Raw genomic sequence first — 18,552 nt, 5'->3', positions numbered from 1 at the left:
GGCTGATAATCCGGGAATCCCGGAACGGTTTCATGGGAAGGGACCTTCAACCCCATCCGGATCCCATCCCCCGATGATCCCAGGGGGCTCCAGCCTTTCCCTGGATGCTCCCAGGGATCCGGGCATTCCCTGGGAATTCCAGCCCAGCCAGGAATTCCTTCCCAAGATCCCAGCCCAAGCTCCCCTTTCCCACTGGGAAGCCATTCCCTGCCTCCTGCCCCTCCAGCCCAAATCCCAAATCCCAGCTCTCCTGGAGCCCCTTCAGCCTCGGGAAGCGGCTCCGAGGATTCCCTGGATCCTTGAATCCCTTGGAGCTGCATCCCACGGGATTTGTGTGCTGGGACCCCCAGCCTGGAGCCATCCCAGCAGCTCCATGGAATCCCAGAATCCCGGAATGCTTTGGGTGGGATCCACGGAGCTCCAATCCCATCCCATTCCAACCCCACAATGATCCCAGGCTGCTCCAGCCTTTCCTTGGGCACTGCCAGGGATCCGGGGATTCCCTGGGAATTCCAGCCCAGCCGGGAATCCCTTCCCAAGATCCCAGCCCGAACTCCCCTTTCCCAGGGAAATCCCTCCATTCCCGCCTCTCCCAGCCTGGCATTGGATCCAGCCCCATCCCGACTCCTCTGCGGGAAGGAATTCCGGCCTCCAGGCCCTTCCCTGGCAATCTCGGCACTCCAGGAAGGGTCTCCCTTCCCTTTCCCATCCCCGACTCCCAGAAAAACCCCTGGGCATGGATTCGCAGCCTCCTGGATCCCAGAATCCCGGGATGCTTTGCCTGGGATCCACGCAGCTTCAATCCCATCCCATTCCCAGCCCCGGGACCTCCCCCGATGATCCCAGGCTGCTCCAGCCTTTCCTTGAGCACTCCCGGCGATTCCCTGGGAATTCCAGCCCCAATTCCTCGGGCTCAGAAATCCGGGAATGCTCCGTTCCCCGCCCTCACCTGGGGTTCTCCCCGAACACCTCCTCGGGCAGCAGGAACGGCGCCTCCTTCTGCCGGCTCTGGATCACCTGCGGAAAACGGGGGATGGAGCCCAGCTCGGAGCTGCCGGGACGTGCTGGAAAGGTCCCGGGATTGCCGGGATTCCCGGGATTGCGGCCGCACCTCCTGGATGTGCTGGAAGAAGGGCGGCACGGTCAGCAGCTGGCTGATGAGGCTCAGGAAGGCGGCCCCGAGCGCCAGGAGGGCGCAGCGGTTGTAGGGCGGGAGCTGCTCCTCGGGGTTCTGCGCCAGCTCCTGGAAATCCGGGAAAATCCCATGGGATCGGCGTCAAAGCGCATTCCCGGAGGGGTTGGATCTCCGTGGGCGGGAGGGAATCGGCGGCGGCGTGGAAGGGGTTGGGTGGGGAGGGAGCTTAAATCGCATCCCGAAAAAAAAAGAACCCCAAATCCGCCCCGAAGGATTCGATAAAACCCCAAATCTGTCCTAAAAAAAACCCCCAAATCCCAATAAAAACCCCAAATCCCAAAAAAACCCAAATCCCGCAGAATCCCCAGATCATTCCCAGAGAATTCCGGACCTGCAGGGGGAGCGTGAGGCGCACGAGGTCCGCGAGCACCTCGGCCTTGGCAACCCCAAAGAAATCCCCCCAAAAAAGCCCAAATCCCAAAAAAGCCTAAATCCCAAAACAACCCCTGAAACGCCAAAAAAACCCCCAAAATCCCCCCAAAAAACCCCAAATCCCAAAAAAACCCAAATCCGCAAAAAATCCCCAATCCCAAAAAATCCCGATTTCCAAAAAACCCCCTTAAGTTCCAAAAACACCCCTGAGATACCAAAAAAACCCCCTTAAATCCCAAAAATCCCCCAAATCCCCAAAACACTCCAAAGTCATAAAAAAACCCTCCAACCAAAAGAACTCCAAAATCCAAAAAAATTCCCCCAATTCCCAAAAAATCCCAAAATACCAAAAAAAAACCAAACCCAAATCCCCAAAAAAACCCAAATCCAAAAAAATCCCCAAACCCCAAATCAAACCCCAACCCCCAAATTAAGAACCCCAAATCCCAAAAAAACCTCCAAATCCCCCCCCAAAAAAACCCAAATCCCCAAAAAACCCCTATTTCCAAAAGAACCCCTGAAATCCCAAAAAAACCCTGAAATCCCGCAAAAAATCCCCTAAATCCCAAAAAACCTCCGAATCCCAAGAAACCCCCGAAGTCATAAAAAAACCCTCAAATCAAAACACTCCAAATCCCAAAAAAACCCCAAATCCCCAAAAGTCCCAATTTCTGAAAAAAACCTCCCAAATCCAGAAAAAAACCCCCAAATCCTGAAAAAAAACCCCAAAATACAAAGAACCCTGAAACCCCAAAAAACCCCAAATCCCCAAAAAAACCAAAATCCCCAAAACCCCTGAAATCCCAAAAAAAGCCCCTTAAATCCCAAAAATCCCCAAAACACTCCAAAGCCATAAAAAACCCCAAATCCCAAAAAACTCCAAAATCCCCCAAAAATCCCCCAATTTCCAAAAATCCCCAAAATACAAAAAAAAAAAAAAAAAAAAAAAAAAAATCCCAAAAAATCCCCAATAAAAATCCCAAATCCAACCCCAAATCCCAAACCCCAAACCCAACCCCAAATCCCGGCTCATCCCGGTTCATCCCGGCTCAATCCGGCTCCACCCGGCTCCATCCGGACCTGCAGGGCGAGCGTGAGGCGCACGAGGTCCGCGAGCACCTCGGCCTTGGAAACCCCAAACCCCAAATCCCAAACCTCAAATCCAACCCCAAATCCCAAATCCAACCCCAAATCCCAAATCCAACCCCAAACCCCAAATCCAACCCCAAATCCCAAATCCAACCCCAAACCCCAAACCCCAAATCCAACCCCAAATCCAATCCCAAACCTCAAATCCAATCCCAAATCCAACCCCAAAACCTAAACCCCAAACCCAACCCCAAATCCCGGCTCAATCCGGCTCATCCCGGCTCAATCCGGCTCGATCCGGACCTGCAGGGCGAGCGCGAGGCGCACGAGGTCCACGAGCACCTCGGCCTTGGAAACCCCAAACCCCAAATCCCAACCCCAAATCCCAAATCCAACCCCAAACCCCAAATCCCAGACCCCAAACCTCAAATCCAACCTCAAACCCCAAATCCCGAATCCAACCCCAAATCCCAAATCCAACCCCCAAATCCCAAATCCAACCCCAAACCCCAACCCCAAATCCCAAATCCAACCCCAAATCCCAAACCCAACCCCAAATCCCAAATCCAACCTCAAACCCCAAATCCAACCCCAAACCCCAAACCCCAAATCCAACCCCAAATCCTGGCTCATTCCGGCTCCATCCGGACCTGCAGGGCGAGCGTGAGGCGCACGAGGTCCACGAGCACCTCGGCCTTGGAAACCCCGAACCCCAAACCCCAACCCCAAACCCCAAACCCAACCCCAAACCCCAAATCCAACCCCAAACCCCAAATCCAACCCCAAACCTCAAATCCAACCCCAAACCCCAAATCCAACCCCAAATCCAACCCCAAATCCCAAATCCAACCCCAAATCCCAAACCCAACCCCAAATCCCAAATCCCAAATCCAACCTCAAACCCCAAATCCAACCCCAAACCCCAAACCCCAAATCCAACCCCAAATCCTGGCTCATTCCGGCTCCATCTGGAGCTGCAGGGCGAGCGTGAGGTGCACGAGGTCCGCGAGCACCTCGGCCTTGGAAACCCCAAACCCCAAATCCAACCTCAAACCCCAAATCCAACCCCAAACCCCAAACCCCAAACCCAACCCCAAATCCCGGCTCATCCCGGCTCGATCCGGCTCGATCCGGACCTGCAGGGGGAGCGCGAGGCGCACGAGGTCCACGAGCACCTCGGCCTTGGAAACCCCAAACCCCAAATCCAACCCCAAACCCCAAATCCCAAACCCCAAACCCCAAATCCCGGTTCATCCCGGCTCAATCCGGCTCAATCCGGCTCGATCCGGCTCGATCCGGACCTGCAGGGGGAGCGCGAGGCGCACGAGGTCCACGAGCACCTCGGCCTTGGAAACCCCAAACCCCAAATCCAACCCCAAACCCCAAATCCCAAACCCCAAACCCCAAATCCCGGTTCATCCCGGCTCAATCCGGCTCAATCCGGCTCGATCCGGCTCGATCCGGACCTGCAGGGCGAGCGCGAGGCGCACGAGGTCCACGAGCACCTCGGCCTTGGAAACCCCAAACCCCAAATCCAACCCCAAACCCCAAATCCCAAACCCCAAACCCCAAATCCCGGTTCATCCCGGCTCAATCCGGCTCAATCCGGCTCGATCCGGCTCGATCCGGACCTGCAGGGGGAGCGCGAGGCGCACGAGGTCCACGAGCACCTTGGCCTTGGAAACCCCAAATCCCAAACCCCAAATCCAACCCCAAATCCCAAACCCAACCCCAAATCCCAAACCCCAAATCCCGGTTCATCCCGGCTCATCCCGGCTCAATCCGGCTCGATCCGGCTCGATCCGGACCTGCAGGGCGAGCGCGAGGCGCACGAGGTCCACGAGCACCTCGGCCTTGGAAACCCCAAACCCCAAATCCCAACCCCAAATCCCAAATCCAACCCCAAACCCCAAATCCCAGACCCCAAACCTCAAATCCAACCTCAAACCCCAAATCCCGAATCCAACCCCAAATCCCAAATCCAACCCCCAAATCCCAAATCCAACCCCAAACCCCAACCCCAAATCCCAAATCCAACCCCAAATCCCAAACCCAACCCCAAATCCCAAATCCCAAATCCAACCTCAAACCCCAAATCCAACCCCAAACCCCAAACCCCAAATCCAACCCCAAATCCTGGCTCATTCCGGCTCCATCTGGACCTGCAGGGCGAGCGTGAGGCGCACGAGGTCCGCGAGCACCTCGGCCTTGGAAACCCCGAACCCCAAACCCCAACCCCAAACCCCAAACCCAACCCCAAATCCCAAATCCAACCCCAAACCCCAAATCCAACCCCAAACCCCAAATCCAACCCCAAACCTCAAATCCAACCCCAAACCCCAAATCCAACCCCAAATCCAACCCCAAATCCCAAATCCAACCCCAAATCCCAAACCCAACCCCAAATCCCAAATCCCAAATCCAACCTCAAACCCCAAATCCAACCCCAAACCCCAAACCCCAAATCCAACCCCAAATCCTGGCTCATTCCGGCTCCATCTGGAGCTGCAGGGCGAGCGTGAGGCGCACGAGGTCCGCGAGCACCTCGGCCTTGGAAACCCCAAACCCCAAACCCCAAACCCCAAATCCAACCCAAACCCCAAACCCAACCCCAAATCCCGGCTCAATCCGGCTCGATCCGGCTCGATCCGGACCTGCAGGGGGAGCGCGAGGCGCACGAGGTCCACGAGCACCTCGGCCTTGGAAACCCCAAACCCCAAATCCAACCCCAAACCCCAAATCCCAAACCCCAAATCCCGGTTCATCCCGGCTCAATCCGGCTCAATCCGGCTCGATCCGGCTCGATCCGGACCTGCAGGGGGAGCGCGAGGCGCACGAGGTCCACGAGCACCTTGGCCTTGGAAACCCCAAATCCCAAACCCCAAATCCAACCCCAAATCCCAAACCCAACCCCAAATCCCAAACCCCAAATCCCGGTTCATCCCGGCTCATCCCGGCTCAATCCGGCTCGATCCGGCTCGATCCGGACCTGCAGGGCGAGCGCGAGGCGCACGAGGTCCACGAGCACCTCGGCCTTGGAAACCCCAAACCCCAAATCCCAACCCCAAATCCCAAACCCCAAATCCAACCCCAAATCCCAAACCCCAAACCCCAAATCCCGGTTCATCCCGGCTCAATCCGGCTCAATCCGGCTCGATCCGGCTCGATCCGGACCTGCAGGGGGAGCGCGAGGCGCACGAGGTCCACGAGCACCTTGGCCTTGGAAACCCCAAATCCCAAACCCCAAATCCAACCCCAAATCCCAAACCCAACCCCAAATCCCAAACCCCAAATCCCGGTTCATCCCGGCTCATCCCGGCTCGATCCGGCTCGATCCGGCTCCATCCGGACCTGCAGGGCGAGCGCGAGGCGCACGAGGTCCACGAGCACCTCGGCCTTGGAAACCCCAAACCCCAAATCCCAACCCCAAATCCCAAACCCCAAATCCAACCCCAAATCCCAAACCCCAAACCCCAAATCCCGGTTCATCCCGGCTCAATCCGGCTCAATCCGGCTCGATCCGGCTCGATCCGGACCTGCAGGGGGAGCGCGAGGCGCACGAGGTCCACGAGCACCTTGGCCTTGGAAACCCCAAATCCCAAACCCCAAATCCAACCCCAAATCCCAAACCCCAAATCCAACCCCAAATCCCAAACCCCAAACCCCAAATCCCGGTTCATCCCGGCTCATCCCGGCTCAATCCGGCTCGATCCGGCTCGATCCGGACCTGCAGGGCGAGCGCGAGGCGCACGAGGTCCACGATGACGTCGTCGTTGGCCAGCTCCAGGCTGAGCAGCACCAGGAGCCGGAAGAGCGCCCGGAAGTGCTCGCGGCCGTTGTCGCGCTCCTTGGAAACCAGGAACAGGTGCCGGAAGAGCTGCTGGCCGTGCTGCGGGAAAAATCCCGGGAATTCCGGGCTTATCCCAAACAATCGGGGAGAAGGGTCTGGAAGGGTTCAGAGAAGGGAATTCCAGAGGGATTTGGGGTGGGAATTCCAGGAATTCTGGGGTTATCCCAAATGGATTGGGGGGAAGGGTCTGGAAGGGTTCATAGGAAGGAATTCCAGAGGGATTTGGGGTGGGAATTCCGGGAATTCTGGGGTTATCCCAAGGGATCGGGGAGAAGGGTCTGGAAGGGATTCCAGGAGGGAATTCCAGAGGGATTTGGGGTGGGAATTCCAGGAATTCCAGGGTTATCCAATGGGATTGGGAAGAAGGGTCTGGAAGGGATTGGAGAAGGGAATTCCAGAGGGATTCGGGGCAGGAATCCCGGGAATTCCAGGGTTATCCCAAGGGATCGGGGCCCGAGGGGAGGTGGCATTTGGGGGAAGTGTCTGGAAGGGTTTGGAGCAGGGAATTCCAGAGGGATTCGGGGTGGGAATTCCGGGAATTCCGGGATTATCCCAAGGGATCGGGGCCGGAGTGGAGGTGGGATCGGGGAGAAGGGTCTGGAAGGGTTCATAGGAGGGAATTCCAGAGGGATTTGGGGTGGGAATTCCGGGAATTCCGGGGTTATCCCAATGGGATCGGGGAGAAGGGTCTGGAAGGGATTGGAGAAGGGAATTCCAGAGGGATCTGGGACAGGAACAGGGAATTCCGGGATTATCCAATGGGATCAAGGAGAAGGGTCTGGAAGAGATTCCAGGAGGGAATTCCAGAGGGATTCGGGGCGGGAATTCCAGGAATTCCGGGGTTATCCAATGGGATCAGGGGGAAGGGTCTGGAAGCGTTTCCAGGAGGGAATTCCAGAGGGATTCGGGGTGGGAATCCCAGGAATTCCAGGGTTATCCAATGGGATCGGGGCCGGAGTGGAGGTGGGATCGGGGAGAAGGGTCTGGAAGGGTTTCCAGGAGGGAATTCCAGAGGGATTCAGGGCGGGAATTCCAGGAATTCTGGGGTTATCCCAAGGGATCGGGAAGAAGGGTCTGGAAGGGTTCATAGGAAGGAATTCCAGAGGGATTCAGGGCGGGAATCCCGGGAATTCCGGGGTTATCCCACGGGATCGGGGAGAAGGGTCTGGAAGGGTTCATAGGAGGGAATTCCAGAGGGATTTGGGGTGGGAACAGGGAATTCCGGGGTTATCCAATGGGATCGGGGCCGGAGGGGAGCTGGGATTGGGGGGAAGGGTCTGGAAGGGATTGGAGAAGGGAATTCCAGAGGGATTTGGGACAGGAACAGGGAATTCCAGGATTATCCAATGGGATCAAGGAGAAGGGTCTGGAAGGGTTCATAGGAGGGAATTCCAGAGGGATTCAGGGTGGGAATTCGGGGAATTCCGGGATTATCCCAAGGGATCGGGGCCGGAGGGGAGGTGGGATCGGGGAGAAGGGTCTGGAAGGGTTCGGAGAAGGGAATTCCAGAGGGATTTGGGGTGGGAATTCCGGGATTATCCATCGGGATCAGCTCCGGAGCGGAACTGGGATCGGGGAGAAGGGTCTGGAAGGGTTCATAGGAGGGAATTGCAGAGGGATCCGGGATTGGAACAGGGAATTCCGGGATTAACCAATGGGATCGGGGAGAAGGGTCTGGAAGGGATTGGAGAAGGGAATTCCAGAGGGATTTGGGGTGGGAAGAGGGAATTCCGGGGTTATCCCAAGGGATCAAGGAGAAGGGTCCGGAAGGGTTCATAGGAGGGAATTCCAGAGGGATTCGGGGAGGGAATTCCAGGAATTCCGGGATTATCCCAAGGGATTGGGGCTGGAGGGGAGCTGGGATCGGGGAGAAGGGTCTGGAAGGGATTCCAGGAGGGAATTCCAGAGGGATTTGGGGCAGGAATTCCAGGAATTCTGGGGTTATCCCAAGGGATCGGGGAGAAGGGTCTGGAAGGGTTTGGAGAAGGGAATTCCAGAGGGATTTGGGGTGGGAATCCCGGGAATTCCGGGGTTATCCCAAGGGATCGGGGAGAAGGGTCTGGAAGGGTTCATAGGAAGGAATTCCAGAGGGATTCGGGGAGGGAATTCCAGGAATTCCGGGGTTATCCCAAGGGATTGGGGCCGGAGGGGAACTGGGGTTGGGGAGAAGGGTCTGGAAGGGTTTCCAGGAGGGAATTCCAGAGGGATTTGGGGTGGGAATCCCGGGAATTCTGGGGTTATCCTAAGGGATCGGGGAGAAGGGTCTGGAAGGGATTCCAGGAGGGAATTCCAGAGGGATTTGGGGTGGGAATTCCAGGAATTCCAGGGTTATCCAATGGGATTGGGAAGAAGGGTCTGGAAGGGATTGGAGAAGGGAATTCCAGAGGGATTCGGGGCAGGAATCCCGGGAATTCCAGGGTTATCCCAAGGGATCGGGGAGAAGGGTCTGGAAGGGTTTGGAGAAGGGAATTCCAGAGGGATCTGGGGTGGGAATTCCGGGAATTCCGGGGTTATCCCAAGGGATCGGGGCCGCAGGGGAGCTGGGATCAGGGAGAAGGGTCTGGAAGGGATTCCAGGAGGGAATTCCAGAGGGATTTGGGGCGGGAATTCCGGGAATTCTGGTGTTATCCCAAGGGATCAGGGGGAAGGGTCTGGAAGGGTTGGGAGGATGGAATTCCAACGGGATTTGGGGTGGGAATGGATTTGGGATGAGTTTTTTATGGGAAAAATTCCTTGTGGAGGTGGGAATGGCAGAAGGGAAGAGCGGGAATGTGGGAGGAGCTCCGGAGATTCCAAGGGAAGCGGGAAAGGAGAGGCGGGAAACGTTCCGGGGGATGCAGAGGGGATCCCCAGATCGTGGAGGATCCCATCGCAAATCCCAAAATACCCCCAAATCCCAAAAAAAACCCCCCCCGAAATCCCAAACCCCCCCCCCCCCCCAAATCCCAAAAATCCATCCCCAAATCTCCCCCAGGAAACTCCAAATCCCAAAAAAGCCCGAAAATTCCCAAAAAACCTCCCTAATCCCCCCCAAAAAACCAAAATTACCCAAAACCACCCCAAATCTCCCCCCAAAAAACCCCGAATCCCAAGAAAAGCCACAAAATCCAAAAAAATCCCCAAAGTTCTCTCAAAGAACCGCTAATCCCCCAAAAAATCCAAAATCCCCCCCAAAAAAAACCCCAAATCCCAACCCCCCCCCAAAAAAACCCTAAATCCCCCCAAAACCCCCAAATCCCCTCAAATTCCCCCAAAAAACCCAAATTAAAAAAAAAAACTAAATCCAAGAAAGAGACAAATCTCCCCCAAAAAATCCCGAATCCCCCCAAAACTAACCCAACCCCCCCAAAATCCCCAGAATTCCCAAAAAAAACCCAGAACCCTGAAGTCCCCAAAAAACCCCACAATCCCCAAAAAAACCCCAAACCCCAAAATCCCCCAAAATCAAAAAAAAAACCCGCAAACCCCACAAAATTCCCAAAAAAAACCGCCAAAATCCAAAAAAGCCCCTAAATACAAAAAAGAGACAAATCCCCCCCAAAAAACCCCAAATCCCTCCAAAATTCCCAAAAAAATCCCGCAAAATCCCCAAAAACACCCCAAATCCCCAAACAAACCCACACCCCAAAAACCCCAAAACCCTTCCAAAACCCCACAAAATCCCCAAAAAACCCCAAATCCCAAAATAAAACCCAAACCCCAGAAACTCCCCAAATCCCCCAAAATCCAAAAAAAACCCCAAAACCCCAAAATCCCCCCAAAAAACCCAAAACCTGCAAAATTCCCCAAAAAAATCCCCCAAAACCTGCAAAATTCCCCCCCAAAAAACCCCAAATCCAAAAACCCCAAAATTCCCAAAGACACCAAAATCCCTAAAAAAACCCAAATTCCCCAAAAAAACCCAAAATTCCCAAAAACCCCAAAATCCCCCCCAAAACCCCCAAAAAAGCTGCAAAATTCCCCCCCAAAAAAACCCCCAAAACCCGCAGAACTCCCCAAAAAATCCAAAATTCCCCAAAAAAATCCCAAAATCCAAAAAACCCCATAAAACCTTCAAAATTCCCCCCAAAACACCCCAAAATTCCCAAAAAAACAAAATTCCCAAAAACCCCCAAAATTCCCAAAAAACCCAAAATTCCCAAAAAAACCCAAATCCGCAAAAAAACCCAAATTCCCAAAAAAATCCAAAATTCCCAAAAACCCCAAAATCCCCCCCAAAAAACAAAGAAACCCGCAAAAATCCCCAAAAAACCCCAAAATCCAAAAAACCCAAAATTGCCAGAAAAACCCCAAAATTCCCAAAAACCCCAAAATTCCCCCAAAAAAACCCAAATCCCCAAAATTCCCGAAAAAACCCAAGATTCCCAAAAACCCCCCAAGTCCCCCCAAAAACCCGCAAAATTCCCAAAAAAAACCCCAAAAACCAAAAACCCCAAAATTCCCCAAAAAAACCTCAAATCCCCAATAAAACTAAAATTCCCAAAAAAAAACCCCCAAAATTCCCCCCAAAACCCGCAAAATTCCCAAAAAAAACCCCAAAAATCCCAAAACCCCAAAATTCCAAAAAAAACCCTCAAAATCCAAAAAACCCCAAAATTCCCAAAAAAACCCCAATCCCCAATAAAACTAAAATTCCCCCAAAAAACCCCCCAAATCCCCCCAAAAATCCCCAAAACCCACAAAATTCCCAAAAAAAACCCAAAAACCAAAAACCCCAAAATTCCCCAAAAACCCCTCAAAATCCAAAAAAACCCAAAATTCCCAAAAAACCCCAAATCCCCAAAAAACCTAAAATTTCCAAAATAAACCCCCAAAATCCCCCCAAACACCCTCAAAACCCACAAAATTCCCCCAAAAAACCCCCAAAAACCAAAAACCCCAAAATTCCCCAAAAAAACCTCAAAATCCAAAAAAACCCCAAATCCCCAATAAAACTAAAATTCCCCCCAAAACCCACAAAATTCCCAAAAAACCCCCAAAAACCAAAAACCCCAAAATTCCCCAAAAACCCCTCAAAATCCCAAAAAACCCCAAATTCCCCCCAAAACCCCTCAAAATCCAAAAGACCCCAAAATTCCCAAAAAAACCCCAATCCCCAAAAAATCTAAAATTTCCAAAATAAACCCCCAAAATCCCCCCGAAAACCCCCAAAACCGGCAAAATTCCCAAAAAAAACCCAAAAACCAAAAACCCCAAAATTCCCCCCAAAACCCCTCAAAATCAAAAAAAACCCCAAAATTCCCAAAAAAACCCCCAAAACCGGCAAAATTCCCAAAAAAACTCCCAAAATTCCCCCCAAAACCCGCAAAATTCCCCAAAAAAACTCCCAAAATCCCAAAACCCCAAAATTCCCCAAAACCCCAAAACCCCCAAATTCCCAAAAAACCCCAAATCCCCCCCAAAACCCCCAAAACAACCCCAAAAAACCCCCAAAAAAGCCCCAAATCCCAGCTTTTCCCAAGGAGCGCCCCCCGGAAGGCGCAGAATTCCCAAGGAATGCCAGGAGGATTCCCGAGGGCACCGGAAGCTCGGGAAACCCCAAATCCCGGCCCGGAAGGCCCGGAGGAGCCGGGATCCGGCGGGGTTGGGATTCCCGGGAATTCCGGCCTCGGGGAGGCTCCGGAAGTCGGGAAAAGGGCGGCGATTCCCGGGATTTTCCGGCACCTTCTTCATGAAGACGGAATCCTGGCGGGAACATTTCTCCACCTTCAGCTTCAGCACGGACACGTCGCCGATGGCGCTGCCGGGAATTCCCGGGAAAAGGGAAAAGTTGGGAATTCTCAGGGTTGGATCCAGCCCAGAGCATCCAAAGGGAAAAATCCTGGGAAAACCCAGCCCAGACATTCCCAGAAATCCCGGATTTCACCCAGCCCGGACTCTCCCTGATCCCATCCCGGATTTCGTTCCCTGGCTGGGAATTCCCGGGAAAAGGGAAAAGTCGGGAATTCCTGGGGCTGGATGGGAGGGATCCAGCCCAGAGCTTCCCGGAAATCCCGGATTTCACCCAGCCCTGGACTCTCCCTGATCCCATCCCGGATTTCCTTCCCTGGCTGGGAATTCCCGGGAAAAGGGAAAATCCAGGAATTCTTGGTGCTGAATCCATCCCAGAGCTTCCAAAGGGAAAAACCCTTGGAAAACCCAGCCCAGACATTCCCAGAAATCCCGGATTTCACCCAGCCCGGACTCTCCCTGATCCCATCCCGGATTTCGTTCCCTGGCTGGGAATTCCCGGGAAAAGGGAAAAGTCGGGAATTCTCAGGGTTGGATCCATCCCAGAGCATCCAAAGGGAAAAATCCTTGGAAAACCCCACCCAGAGCATCCCAGAAATCCCGGATTTCACCCAGCCCGGACTCTCCCTGATCCCATCCCAGATTTCCCTCCTTGGAAAGAGAAAAATCCAGGAATTCTTGGTCCTGGATCCAGCCCAGAGCATCCAAAGGGAAAAACCCTTGGAAAACCCCACCCAGAGCATCCCAGAAATCCCGGATTTCACCCAGCCCTGGACTCTCCCTGATCCCATCCCGGATTTCCCTCCCCGGCCGGGAATTCCCGGGATTCACCTGCCCGGGGACACCTTGTGGCGATTCCCGTGGCGGTCGATGAAGCTGCTGAGGATTTCCAGGACAAAAAGTCGGATTTCGGGATCTTCCAGGAGCGCGGCCGACAGCAGCCGGTCCAGGAAGGCGCTGGGCAGCGCCGTCAGCATGTTGCTGCACTGGAATCCCACGGAAACCTGGGAATATCCAGGGAAAAAGCGGGATCGGGGCGGCTCCGAAGGGTGACGGGCGGGAAGGGAATCCCGGGATTTGGTTACTCCGGAGTTTGGGATGGGCTGGGGGTGGGGCTGGGTTTTCCCACCTGGAGCAGGGATTTCAGGAGCATGACCTGCGTCAGGCGGTTCCGGTTTTCCCTGGGGAGAAAAAAATTCCCAAATTGGGGGGGGGGGGGGGGGGGGAAAGGCCCAAATGCACCCAAAAAATCCAAATTTCCCGGAAAAATTGCAAATTTGAAAAAGCCCCAAAATCCCCCAAAAAATCCAAAGCAAAGAAAAAGCCAAATCCTCCGAAAAACCCCAATTCCCAAAGAAAACCCAGTCCCAAAAAACCCCAAATCCCCCAAAAAATCCAAAGCAAAGGAAAACCCAAATCCTCCGAAAAACCCCAATTCCCAAAGAAACAAATCCCAAAAGACCCCAAATCTCCCAAAAAATCCAAAGCAAAGAAAAAGCCAAATCCTCCGAAAAACCCCAATTCCCAAAGAAAACCCAGTCCCAAAAAACCCCAAATCCCCCAAAAAATCCAAAGCAAAGGAAAACCCAAATCCTCCGAAAAACCCCAATTCCCAAAGAAACAAATCCCAAAAGACCCCAAATCTCCCAAAAAATCCAAAGCAAAGAAAAAGCCAAATCCTCCGAAAAACCCCAATTCCCAAAAAAAACCCAGTCCCAAAAAACCCCAAATCCCCCAAAAAATCCAAAGCAAAGGAAAACCCAAATCCCAAAAAAAACCCCAATCCCAAAAAAATCCCAATCCCAATTCTCCAAAAAAAACCCCCAAATCCCAAAAGACCCCAAATCCCAAAGAAATCCAAATCAAAGGAAAACCCAAATCTCAAAATCTTCCCCAAAAAAACCACAAATCTCCCCAAAAAACCCGAATCCAAAAAAACCCAAATCCCCCCAAAAAAATCCAAATCCCCCCAAAAAACCCAAACCCCAAAAAACCCAATCCCAATTCCCAAAAAAACAAATCCCAAAAGACCCCAAATCCCCCAAAAAATCCAAAGCAAAGAAAAACCCAAATGCCCCCAAAAAACCAAATCCCAAAAAATTCCCAATCCCAATTCCCAAAAAAAACAAATCCCAAAAGACCCCAAATCCCCCCAAAAAATCCAAATCAAAGGAAAACCGAAATCTCAAAAACTTCCCCAAAAAAACCGCAAATCTCCCCAAAAAACCCAAATCCAAAAAAACCCCAATCCCCCCAAAAAACCCAAACCCCAAAAAACCCAATCCCAATTCCCAAAAAAACAAATCCCAAAAGACCCCAAATCCCCCCAAAAACCCCAAATCCATAAAAACCCCAAATCCCCAAAATTTCCCAAAAAATGCAAATGCAAAAAAACCAAATCCCCCCAAAAAATCCAAATCCCCCCAAAAAATCCAAATCTCAAAAAAAAACACAAATCCCCAAAAAATCCCAATCCCAATCCCCAAAAAAACAAATCCCAAAAGACCCCAAATCTCCCAAAAAATCCGAAGCAAAGAAAAACCCAAATCCCAAAAACTTCCCCAGAAAACCCACAAATCCCCCCAAAAACCCCAAATCCATAAAAACCCCAAATCCCCAAAATTTCCCCCCAAAAAACCCTAAATCCAAAAAAAACCCAAACCCCAAAAAACCCCAATCCCAATTCCCAAAAAAAACAAATCCCAAAAGACCCCAAATCCCCCCAAAAAATCCAAATCAAAGGAAAACTCAAATCCCAAAAACTTCCCCAAAAAACCCACAAATCTCCCCAAAAACCCCAAATCCATAAAAACCCCAAATCCCCAACATTTCCCCCCAAAAAACCCAAATCCCAAAAAACCCCACATCCAAAAAAATTCCAAAGTCCCCCCCAAAAAACCCAGATCCCAAAAAAACCCAAAATCCCAAAAAATGAACCCAAAAATACCTCAAATCCCAAAAACCCCCAAATCCCAAAAAAACTTCCCAAAAAACCCCAAATCCCCCAAAACTTCCCCCAAACCCCCAAAAACTCCAAATCCAAAAAACTTCCCGAAAAACCCCAAATCCCCCCCAAAAAATTCCAAATCCCCCAAATCCCTAAAAATAACCCTAAAAATCCTCAAATCCCAAAAGCCCCCAAATCCAAAAAAGACCCAAATCCCAAAAACTTCCCAAAAAACCCCAAATCCCCCTTAACTTCCCCCAAATCCCCAAAAACTCCAAATCCCAACAACTTCCCAAACAAACCCCAAATCCCCCAAAATTCCCAAATGCAAAAAAACCCCAAATCCCAAAAACTTCACCCAAAAAACCCCAAATCCTCCCAAAAAACCCCAAATCCAAGAGAGCCCCAAATCCCCAAAAACCCCGAATCCCAAAAACTTCCCAAAAAAACCCAAATCCCCAAAAAAAACCCAAATCCCTAAAAATAGCCCCAAAAAAACTCAAATCCCAAAAAACCCCAAATCCCCCAAAACTTCCCCCAAATCCCCAAAAACTCCAAATCCCAAAAACTTCGCCCAAACAAACCCCAAATCCCCCAAATTCCCAAATCCCAAAAAACCCCAAATCTCAAAAACTTCGCCCAAAAAACCCCAAATCCAAGAGAGCCCCAAATCCCCAAAACTTCCCCCAAATCCCAAAAATCTCCAAATCCCAACAACTTCCCGAAAAACCCCAATTCCCCCCCAAAATCTCAACTCCCAAACAAACCCCAAATCCCCCAAAAGCCCCAAATCCCCCAAAATTCCCCAATCCCAAAAAACCCCAAATCCCAAAAACTTCACCCAAAAAAACCCAAATCCCCCAAAAAAACCCCAATCCCAAAAAAACCCCAAATCGCCCAAAAAAATTCCCCCAAATCCCAAAAATCCCAAATCTCAAAATATAAAACCAAAACACCCAAAGATTCCCGGATCGGGAATGGGAAATCTGGGAATTCCTGAGGGGAAAAGCGGGATAAGGATTCCCGGATCGGGAATGGGAAATCTGGGAATTCCCAGGGGAAAAGCGGGATAAGGATTCCCGGATCGGGATTGGGAAATCTGGGAATTCCTGAGGGGAAAAGCGGGATAAGGATTCCCGGATCGGGATCAGGAAATCTGGGAATTCCCAGGGGAAAAGCGGGATAAGGATTCCCGGATCGGGAATGGGAAATCTGGGAATTCCTGAGGGGAAAGCGGGATAAGGATTCCCGGATCGGGAATGGGAAATCTGGGAATTCCCTGGGGAAAAGTGGGATAAGGATTCCCGGATCGGGAATGGGAAATCTGGGAATTCCTGAGGGGAAAAGCGGGATAAGGATTCCCGGATCGGGAATGGGAAATCTGGGAATTCTGGGGGGAAAAGCGGGATAAGGATTCCCGGATCGGGAATGGGAAATCTGGGAATTCCCGGGGGAAAAGCGGGATAAGGATTCCCGGATCGGGATCAGGAAATCTGGGAATTCCTGAGGGGAAAAGCGGGATAAGGATTCCCGGACCGGGAATGGGAAATCTGGGAATTCCCTGGGGAAAAGTGGGATAAGGATTCCCGGATCGGGAATGGGAAATCTGGGAATTCCTGAGGGGAAAAGCGGGATAAGGATTCCCGGATCGGGAATGGGAAATCTGGGAATTCTGGGGGGAAAAGCGGGATAAGGATTCCCGGATCGGGAATGGGAAATCTGGGAATTCCCGGGGGAAAAGCGGGATAAGGATTCCCGGATCGGGATCAGGAAATCTGGGAATTCCTGAGGGGAAAAGCGGGATAAGGATTCCCGGATCGGGATCGGGAAATCTGGGAATTCCCAGGGGAAAAGCGGGATAAGGATTCCCGGATCGGGAATGGGAAATCTGGGAATTCTGGGGGGAAAAGCGGGATAAGGATTCCCGGATCGGGAATGGGAAATCTGGGAATTCTGGGGGGAAAAGCGGGATAAGGATTCCCGGATCGGGAATGGGAAATCTGGGAATTCTGGGGGGAAAAGCGGGATAAGGATTCCCGGATCGGGATCAGGAAATCTGGGAATTCCCAGGGGAAAAGCGGGATAAGGATTCCCGGACCGGGAATGGGAAATCTGGGAATTCCCTGGGGAAAAGTGGGATAAGGATTCCCGGATCGGGAATGGGAAATCTGGGAATTCCTGAGGGGAAAAGCGGGATAAGGATTCCCGGATCGGGAATGGGAAATCTGGGAATTCCCAGGGGAAAAGCGGGATAAGGATTCCCGGATCGGGAATGGGAAATCTGGGAATTCCCGGGGGAAAAGCGGGATAAGGATTCCCGGATCGGGAATGGGAAATCTGGGAATTCCCGGGGGAAAAGCGGGATAAGGATTCCCGGATCGGGATTGGGAAATCTGGGAATTCTGGGGGGAAAAGCGGGATAAGGATTCCCGGATCGGGATCGGGAAATCTGGGAATTCCCAGGGGAAAAGCGGGATAAGGATTCCCGGATCGGGAATGGGAAATCTGGGAATTCCTGAGGGGAAAAGCGGGATAAGGATTCCCGGATCGGGATTGGGAAATCTGGGAATTCCCAGGGGAAAAGCGGGATAAGGATTCCCGGATCGGGAATGGGAAATCTGGGAATTCCTGAGGGGAAAAGCGGGATAAGGATTCCCGGATCGGGAATGGGAAATCTGGGAATTCCCAGGGGAAAAGCGGGATAAGGATTCCCGGATCGGGATTGGGAAATCTGGGAATTCCCAGGGGAAAAGCGGGATAAGGATTCCCGGATCGGGAATGGGAAATCTGGGAATTCTGGGGGGAAAAGCGGGATAAGGATTCCCGGATCGGGAATGGGAAATCTGGGAATTCCCAGGGGAAAAGCGGGATAAGGATTCCCGGATCGGGAATGGGAAATCTGGGAATTCTGGGGGGAAAAGCGGGATAAGGATTCCCGGATCGGGAATGGGAAATCTGGGAATTCCTGAGGGGAAAAGCGGGATAAGGATTCCCGGATCGGGAATGGGAAATCTGGGAATTCCTGAGGGGAAAAGCGGGATAAGGATTCCCGGATCGGGAATGGGAAATCTGGGAATTCCCGGGGGAAAAGCGGGATAAGGATTCCCGGATCGGGATCAGGAAATCTGGGAATTCCTGAGGGGAAAAGCGGGATAAGGATTCCCGGATCGGGATCGGGAAATCTGGGAATTCCCAGGGGAAAAGCGGGATAAGGATTCCCGGATCGGGAATGGGAAATCTGGGAATTCTGGGGGGAACAACGGGATAAGGATTCCCGGATCGGGAATGGGAAATCTGGGAATTCTGGGGGGAAAAGCGGGATAAGGATTCCCGGATCGGGAATGGGAAATCTGGGAATTCTGGGGGGAA

At 52.2% G+C, this 18,552-nt stretch overlaps 1 protein-coding gene across 1 annotated transcript in view; it reads right to left on the bottom strand.

Moving 5' to 3' along the window:
• EFR3B (EFR3 homolog B) overlaps positions 1-18,552 on the bottom strand; it is a 92,222-nt gene that overhangs the window by 12,408 nt on the left and 61,262 nt on the right. Inside the window, exons 12-17 of the mRNA XM_069011882.1 lie at positions 13,366-13,417; positions 13,068-13,240; positions 12,171-12,246; positions 6,384-6,545; positions 1,112-1,243; positions 950-1,017 (exon numbers count right to left, since the gene is read on the bottom strand). Of these exons, the coding sequence (XP_068867983.1) occupies positions 950-1,017; positions 1,112-1,243; positions 6,384-6,545; positions 12,171-12,246; positions 13,068-13,240; positions 13,366-13,417 (663 nt within the window). The remainder of the gene's footprint in view (positions 1-949; positions 1,018-1,111; positions 1,244-6,383; positions 6,546-12,170; positions 12,247-13,067; positions 13,241-13,365; positions 13,418-18,552) is intronic.

The sequence above is a fragment of the Aphelocoma coerulescens genome, chromosome 3, assembly GCF_041296385.1.
Source record: "Aphelocoma coerulescens isolate FSJ_1873_10779 chromosome 3, UR_Acoe_1.0, whole genome shotgun sequence".
Lineage (NCBI taxonomy): Eukaryota > Metazoa > Chordata > Aves > Passeriformes > Corvidae > Aphelocoma > Aphelocoma coerulescens.
This window is presented reverse-complemented; position numbering and strand designations above follow the sequence as displayed.